Raw genomic sequence first — 8,512 nt, forward strand, 5'->3', positions numbered from 1 at the left:
ACTGTAATTATGTCTTCAGATCTGTCTCAACCCGCTAGATAGTCTCTCCAAGAAAGTCCTAGTGCCTGGCATAGTGTGGAGCTCTGTGGTCACCGGGAATACTAGTTGCCTGAATGGACTTCAGCTCTCCTAAGGCTGGGGCCAGACCACATGGCCTCATGAGGCACCCGCTTCCTACCCTAGGTCTGCTTTCTTCCCCTTCTGCAGCTCAAACCCCATTCTGGGCTACAGGCTTTGAACAACTCCTAAGTCAGAAGCAATTCACCTCCATTTGACAGTGACCACTATCAAGGAGAAACTCATTTTGAAAAATGTTTATTTATCTTACCTTTTCCTGGCCAAGTCAATTGCTTTGGTCATCTGCACAAAGAGTTTAAAAACTGGCTTTCGCCGGGCGCGGTGGCTCACGCCTGTAATCCCAGCACTTTGGGAGGCCGAGGCGGGCGGATCACGAGGTCAGGAGATCGAGACCATCCTGGCTAACACGGTAAAACCCCGTCTCTACTAAAAATGCAAAAAATTAGCCGGGCGAGGCGGCGGGCGCCTGTAGTCCCAGCTACTCGGGAGGCTGAGGCAGGAGAATGGCGTGAACCCGGGAGGCGGCGCTTGCAGTGAGCCGAGATCGCGCCATTGCACTCCAGCCTGGGCGACTAAGCGAGACTCTGTCTCAAAAAAAAAAAACAAAAAAAAAAAACTGGCTTTCAGCATTTGTTTTTCCAAGCAAAGGAACTTTATCACAACAAGGCAGAGCTCTGATTTTAGTCTCTGTGGAGTCTGGGCTCTAATGACCTAGGCTAGTCATCATCAAAGCCTGGAATGACTGTTTGGGACCCCCATGGCCAGCTTGAAGCTTTCCTTCCTCCGCCACTCTGGGCCCCTGAACAGGTCACATGCATTTGTGGCAGAGACTGTATTTTAACAAAGTTTACCCCAAAGTCAGCAAACACATGTACCTAGAACTCATCCCAATTGTAGGTTGCTCACCAGACAGGTTACACGATGTGCACCGGTTAACACGTCATAGGAAAATTACATTCCAGGAAAAAGCAAAATGCTATAAAAACAACAACAACAAAAAACCACGCAAAACAGCTCTCCTCCTTTGATCTGATGGTCTGCAGAGGTCCTCAAGTCCATACACTGCCACTCTTCAAGACCAACCGTCCACTGGGCCTTCTCAATCTCATCCAAAGTCGTATTCACAACCTTGACTGGGGCTTGGGTTCTTGATGTAGCAGCTGCAATCATGTAGTCTCTTCTCTCTTGCAGAACTCTAACCTCAAGTCTCTCGTGAATCCCCAAATTCCAGGAAGCATAAAACAATTGCAAAGCACACGGTATGTATATTTCCAAACTTTGAAAATACAGTAAGATCACAGGAACAAATATGACCACGCAGCAGCGTACGTACCGTATAGGCCATATTCCTTTACGTGGGACGTTAATGAAAAGCTGTCTTTTCCAAACTGAATGCACCTATTAATCAAAAAATACACCTGACCATCTAATGCTGAAGTCATCCGCCAGGATGCTACTGGAAATTGAGTGGCTAACGTGGAGAAAAGGCAGGCAGAAAAACAGGGGAGACAAAACGAAAGGCTCTCTTGGTATGAGCCTGTCCAAACGGCCAGGAATCCTTATCAGGTGAACACAGTTCGTCAGTCGGTCACCTAAAGTACAAGTGGGAGAAATTCATCATCACAACATAAATTTTGAGCTTGATATTCTCATATCCAGGAGTCAAACAAACCCAACTACCTGTGCACAATGCTACCACCTGCAGGAAGGTCATCGCAAACGCTCCAATCTCGTAACATTCACAGGTTTCCAGCATGTACCTCCGCTTCACACCTCTCTCCCCCCACCTACTGACAGAGCAGGTCTACGTCCTGCAAATACTTTAAGTGGTCATGACTCTTTACAACAACCTATCAAATTATTTTCTCTAATTACCTATGAAAAAAGAATGAAACCAACTCGGCGGAGAGAGTGGCACGGCTCTGCGCTCCCCTCCCTGCCTGCCCAGCGCCTTCCACGCGGGACACTCCCCGCCGGATTCGGCTCCTCCCCGCGCGACCCCGCCGGCTCAGCAGCACTAGCAGCCAGCGATCCGCTGGTGCAGCTCCACGATCCTTCTGCCCATCCGCGCCGCCTCCGCGGCCTTCCTCTCCGCCTCGGCACACAGCCGAGCCACCCGCTCCTCCGCCTCCGCGCGCGGGCTGGGTGCAGGGGCCCGGGCGCCCCGCTCCTCCGCCTCCACCTCGCTCTTGATGGCGTCGAGCAGGCTCTGGATCTCCAGCAGCTTCCTGCGGGCCCGCCAGTGCGCCCGGGCGCGCTCGCGCTCCAGGGAGGCCAGGTCCTCGCGGCCGGCGCGGGGCACCGGGCTCAGCGGGCTGCCCGGGTCCTCGCGGGGCTCCCGCGCCTCGTCCGCGTCCACAGGCCGCATCACGCCGCCGCCTCTTCCAGCCCGCGGGCCACGGCGGGGCTGCCCACCAGCAGCGAGCGCGGAAGCCTCGCTGTCACCAACGAACAGACTAGCAACAGGTTGCCCCAACTTTTCGCAGCGAGGACGGCGTCCAAAATGGGATAACAGCCGTCGGCCGGGGCGCTGCCACTGCGGCCCTTTTACGACACCCGGGGTCCTTTACCGCCACGCAGCGAGCGAGAACCGCATTCGGGGATCCCGCCTCGGCGGCCCTGCGTGCGCACGCGCACTGGCGCACCCGCATACCCCCGCACGCATGCGCACCCCGCGTCCCCGCCCGCACTAGGGCCGCTGCTCCCTGGGTATTGATTCTAGGGCCACACTGCTGGAAGGTTGAAGTCGACTTCACGTTAGTTTCAGGAAACAGCTGACGCTGATATAACCGTGTCCCAAGCACTGCTCTAAGTTCCCAACATTCTAAATCATAAACACCCAGTCGGGGCGCGTGGCTTACGCCTATAATCCCAGCACTTAGGGAGGCTGAAGTGAGAGGATTCCTTGAGCTCAGGAGTTCCACACCGGCCTGGGCAACAAGGGGAAAAATCCTACAAAAGAACAGAAGAAATTAGCTGGGCGTGGTGGCGCGCACCTGTAGTCCCAGCCACTTGAGAGGCTGAGCCGGGAGGATTGCTTAAGCCCAGGAGGTCGAGACTGCAGTGAGCTCTGAACGCCTGATCGTGCCACTGCACCCCAGCCCAGTGACAGAGCGAGACCCTATCTCAAAATAAATAAAAATAATAACCGAATTCAGTGGTCCCGTTAGAATATTCCAGGCTCCGCGAAGCCAGGTCCTCACAGCGTTGGGATTTGCCCCCAGCCAGGGCCTCCGCTCCCTCTTGCCTCCAGCAGATGCTCCTGGAACACAGAGCTGCGGCCTAGGTGCTGATGCTGACGGCTGTGACCCAGCCTCCCCCTACTTTTTTCCGAAAGGTATAAGCTTCACTCTGCCTGTGACTTTGGGTGTGAGTCGGAGTCTGGCTTTACCCACCGTGGGCACCCCAAGGCCAAAGTGAGTCTGATTCACCGCTGTTTCCTCAGCCCTACCGGGCTCTGAATATGTCCTTATGAATCATTCTGGAAGATTTCTTTCTTCACTGGACTGTGTAAGCGCCTCTGCTCTGTTTCCTCACAGCTCGAAATGAGCTTGGCATACAGCAGGAGCCCAATCAATGTTGCTTTACTGCTCATTTCCCAAGAGATCTTTATTAAGCATGTCATTGTGTCTAGGTTCATTGACTGTGTACCTCTAGCAGAAAATTAAGGGGACCCTCCAAGCTTGATGGCCAGGGGTCACTCTCAGCTCCTGCAGGTCACTCTCTGGTCCTTACAGGTGGCCCTCTCCATCTTCAAAGCCAGTAAGAGCATGTCGGATCCTTCTTATCCTTCCAGGCTCTTTGTCATCGCCTTCTGCTCCCAGCTGGAGAAAACTCTGCTTTTAAGGGGCTCACCATGGTCCAAATATGTGAGTCCCCCCAAAGTTCATATGTTGCAAAGGAATCCCCAATGTAATGATATTGGGGGTGGGGTCTTTGGGGGTGACGTGGTCATGAAGGCTCAGCTTTCATGAATGGGATTAGCACCCTCATAAAACAACTCCAGAGGGCCACCTTACCCCTTCTGCCATGGGAGGTTACAGCAAAAATATGGACTTCTGTGAACCAGAAGTGGGCCCTCACCAGACACCAAACCTGCTGGCACCATGATCTTGTACTGCTCAGCCTTCAGAACTCAGAAAATACATTTCTGTTATTTAGAAGACACCCAATTTCTGGTATTCTGTTAGAGCAGCCTGAACGGACTAAGATAGGGCTTATGTGATTGTGTAACAGCATTGATTCCATGTTAAAGGACAATTTTGCTTGCTCAATTATAATTACTGCTTTGCATAAGTTTTAGACTCTGCTAAAAACAGCCTCACGACCTTCAGCACTGATCAACAATCCTGGGTGTGGGCTGACCGACGGTTTTCACCCAGAGAGTGAAGATCATGGAGGAGCCGTCTTAAATTCTGCCCACCACAGGCTCCCAGGAATCCTAATGTCACGATCTCACTGCAGCCAATGTGACAAACACAGCAGTAATTAAGTCTAGAGAGCTAAACACACCTCAAAAAGAATTGTCTCTTGGTATGAGTGGAATGGAATAAAATATACGGAAACTCACAAAAGTTTCGAGGTGAACAGATTAGCAAAAATGCTCTAGCTTGAATGGAAAGAGACTGCAACTGTTCAAAGTGTGAAAGGACTTCTAGACTCCCAATCTTTCCACCAGCAGAAAGCAGGCTCAGTAGCCCAAATTGGTGCATTTTAAAATGCCCTTTTCAGAAGTGTGACAGAGAAAGAAGGATGTGTCAGTGCAGGCCAGTGTGTGGGGCCCAATGGCAAACTGCAGCTCCTAAACTAAGAAAGACTTTCATATCTTTAAAAATGAAAAGGAGAAAGAGGAATATGTGATAGAGACTGTATGTGGCCCACAAAGCCTATTTACTGTTTAGATCTTTACAGAAAATGTTTGCCAATTCCTGTGCTGCTATGCCACTTCTAGGTTGCAGAACGAAAGCCTTACATTCCCTAGCTTTAAAGTAGAGGACCTGGCAACGTTGACTCCACGAGTTTCAAAATGGCTATGTGACTACTATTTCACCCCTTCATTCTTCCCTTACCAAGGGACCTTATCCTGTCCCTGTCTTGTCACTGTATATTGGGTCTAAGTGGACAATAACTTGTCTTTTCAAAAAGTTCATAAGCTTCTAGACCAGTAAAAGCCATATTAGGACCTGATGTGGCTCACAAGATCGTAAACATCTTGCTTGAGGCTGTGATTGGAAGAAACTAGGAGGGGGGTCCTTACATGGGGGTGGCAAATTTTACATGAATAATGGGGGCAGTGGGCACAGATTGTGGTAGGTAGTATAAGTGACCCCAATTCCCCACCCCTTCCTGCATCCGTGTTCTTTGCCTCGTGTCTTGCTTTGGCCAATGAGAGGTTCACAGAGAGGACACAAGCACAGGTCTGAAAGAGGCTTTCACAGTTAGGCTCGCTTTCCTCTGCGTCTCTGCCTTCGCTATGAGAAGAACAGGCTGGGTCACCTCACTGTTCTTGGGAAGATGGTGAGAGAAATAGAGAACCAAGCTGCCCTGGACAGGCCTAGCCTAGACCAGGTGGCCCACAGACCATTACTGAGCCCAGCCTGGATCATCCAACTCTCAACCAAACTGCAGACCATGAGGAATGTTTATTGTTGTCACCGAGATTTAGGGTGGCTCATGCAGCAAAAGCCAAACGATGCCCGTAGGTGGGATTATAATCCCAGATACATGAAAACGCCAATCTCTTCTTTCCCCCATGTCTTCATCTGCTCAGTCTCAGGTGAAGGGATCTTGCTCAGAGGCCCAGAGGTTCTGGATTTTCTCTTTAGAAATTGTGGCTGGAAGAACCCTCTTCAGGAAACAATATTTACTCCTTTTGTATCTCCAAAACCTCTTCTCACCCCTTTTGCAACCCAAACCCAAGTTTTTTCTGTGTCCTATTTTTCTTTTTTTGAGACAGAGTTTTGCTCTGCTGCCCAGGCTGGAATGCAGTGGTGCGATCACAACTCACTGCAGCCTCGACCTCCCTGGCTCAGGTGATCCTCACAACTCAGCCTCCCGAATAGCTGGGACTACAGGCAAATACCACCATACGTGGCTGATTTTTTTTGTAGTTTTTGTAGAGGTGTGGTTTCACCATGTTTGCCAGGCTGGTCTTGAACTGAACTCAAGCAATCTGCCTGCCTCGGCCTCCCAAAGTGCTGGGATTACAGGTGTGAGCCACTGTGCCCGGCCAGCTTGTACATTTTACAATCAAGATTACAAAGCTATTGCCAGCTGTAGGCCACATCGGACTCTGAGAAGAGGGGATGCGGACAGAGGTAACCAGGGCAAAAGGAAAAAAAGTCCTTAATTTCACCTCTTCCGATGCCATTTAGTTCATACCAATCATGTGTGATTCACATCTGTAAACTTTCAGCCCATTTGGGAGAATGCGCTTCCCTCAAGTGCTTAATTATGGCACAGGATGGTCTCTTTTACACAAACAACAGCACAAAGACGTAGAAAGTGGAATTTATTTCTATCTATCAGAGTTAATTCAGAAAATCTGGGTAAGTTCCACACTCCATTTAACACTCATTACACATAATAACTGGTCAGACCACATTGTGTGTTACTTAGCCCACATTACACAAATAGTCTAGGAATAATAAAAGAATTTACTATTTATTTATCTGAAAAAAATGTTGATTCTGGGTTTGGTAAGATTCTGGGCTCGACAGAATTCTGAGCCAGGCTAAATTCTTCCACCAAAGGCAGCAACCATAATGGAGTGTCTGGTACAGGAAATGCGAACCACTGGAGTGTGGGACGCATCACAGCACGACGACGAAGCTGCCTCCATGTTCACTGCTAGCCAGGTGGGGCAGCAAAACGTGGTGTCTTACACCTTGTATTTTCAAGAAACAGCCACAATGCAATTACTAACAGTTGCACCTGCTCTTCCAGAACCTTGCCATCCCCATCAAGAGGTGGAGTCTGTCTCCTCCCTTTGAGCCTGGTGGGATGTTGTGAAGGTGATATGGCAAAGAGATGCTATGGTGACTTCTGATTCTTACTCTCCTGGGTTTTGTACATTTGGATGCCAAAGTCACCATATACAAAGTCCGGCTCCCCTGAAATTGCCATGCTGTGGAGACTATGTAAAAAGATCCCTGGCCGGGCGCCCCAGCACTTTTGGGGGCTGAGGCAGGTGGATCACCTGAGGTCAGGAGTTCAAGGCCAGCCTGGCCAATGTGGTGAAACCCCATCTCTATTAAAAATACAAAAAGTAGCCGGGCGTGGTGTGGAGCGCCTGTAATCCCAGCTACTCGGGAGGCTGAGGCAGGAGAATCGCTTGAACCTGGGAGACAGAGGTTGCAGTGAGCTGAGATCGCGCCATTGTACTCCAGCCTGGGTAACAAGAGCCAAACTCCGTCTCAAAAAAAAGAAAGATTACTGACGCCGGGAGTGGTGGCTCACGCCTGTAATCCCAGCACTTTGGGAGGCCGAGGCGGGCAGATCACAAGGTCAGGAGATGGAGACCATCCTGGCTGACAAGGTGAAACCCCGTCTCTACTAAAAAAAATACAAAAAATTAGCCGGGCACGGTGGCGGGTGCCTGTAGTCCCAGCTACTAGGGAGGCTGAGGCAGGAGAATGGCATGAACCCGGGAGGTGGAGCTTGCAGTGAGCCGAGATTGCGCCACTGCACTCCAGCCTGGGCGACAGAGCGAGACTCCGTCTCAAAAAAAAAAAAAAAAAAAAAAAAAAGAAAGAAAGATAACTGAAAGAGATATCCATATCTGGAAATGGGGTGCTGCCAAAGGTTGCTGAAGAGACTAAGGAAGCCTGTTGGACTTGAGAAGGCTCTCAGTGGAGACCTAAAGAACAGCGAGGCATCTGGAGGTGCTGCAGCCCAGTAGGCTGCTGTAACCGAATGTCATAGCCTGGGGAGGCTTAGAAACAAAGGTTCCTTACAGTGCTGGAGGCTGAAAGTCCAAGATAAAAGCACTGGCAGATTCAGTGTTTGGGGAGGGAGGGCCCTTTCACTGTGTTTTCACACGGCAGGAGGGGCGAGGGAGCTCTCTGGGGTCCCTTTGATAAGGGCACTAATAAGGGCTCCACCCTCATGACCTTACCACCCCCAAAAGCTTCCTCCTAACCCCATCACATTGCGGGTAGGATTTCAACATGGATTTTGAGGGGGCACAGTCAGTAACAGGAGGAAAGGGGTTTCTGTTACACAGAATCAGAGTTCAGCAATACCTGAACTCTGCAGAAACGTGGAAGAGAGAGCATGTACCTATGAACCAGATTCCAGGCACTGCTGAAGAGTTGCCTGACCTCTGGCTGCTTAGAGTAAAATGCAAGCAAAACTCTTAACTCTGAAGGATCTGGGGCTTGCGGGTTTGTAATCACCACTGTTTCTCCCTCCCAGCCTCTCAGGATGGCAAGGA

At 50.4% G+C, this 8,512-nt stretch overlaps 1 protein-coding gene across 1 annotated transcript; it reads right to left on the minus strand.

The window, feature by feature from the left end:
• Positions 1-302: 302 nt before the first annotated feature.
• MRFAP1L2 (Morf4 family associated protein 1 like 2) lies at positions 303-2,583 on the minus strand. The gene is made up of 2 exons (XM_015137945.3): positions 1,954-2,583; positions 303-1,670 (listed from the first exon to the last, which is right to left on the minus strand). Exon 1 carries the CDS (start codon positions 2,444-2,446, stop codon positions 2,096-2,098), a length of 351 nt encoding a protein of 116 aa, XP_014993431.2. The 5' UTR covers positions 2,447-2,583; the 3' UTR covers positions 303-1,670; positions 1,954-2,095.
• Between the last annotated feature and the right edge of the window lie 5,929 nt (positions 2,584-8,512).

Source organism: Macaca mulatta, chromosome 5, assembly GCF_049350105.2.
Source record: "Macaca mulatta isolate MMU2019108-1 chromosome 5, T2T-MMU8v2.0, whole genome shotgun sequence".
NCBI lineage: Eukaryota > Metazoa > Chordata > Mammalia > Primates > Cercopithecidae > Macaca > Macaca mulatta.

Excerpts from the sequence above, each read along its gene's own strand:
- MRFAP1L2 (XM_015137945.3), bottom strand. The coding sequence starts at position 2,446 with ATGCGGCCTGTGGACGCGGACGAGGCGCGGGAGCCCCGCGAGGACCCG.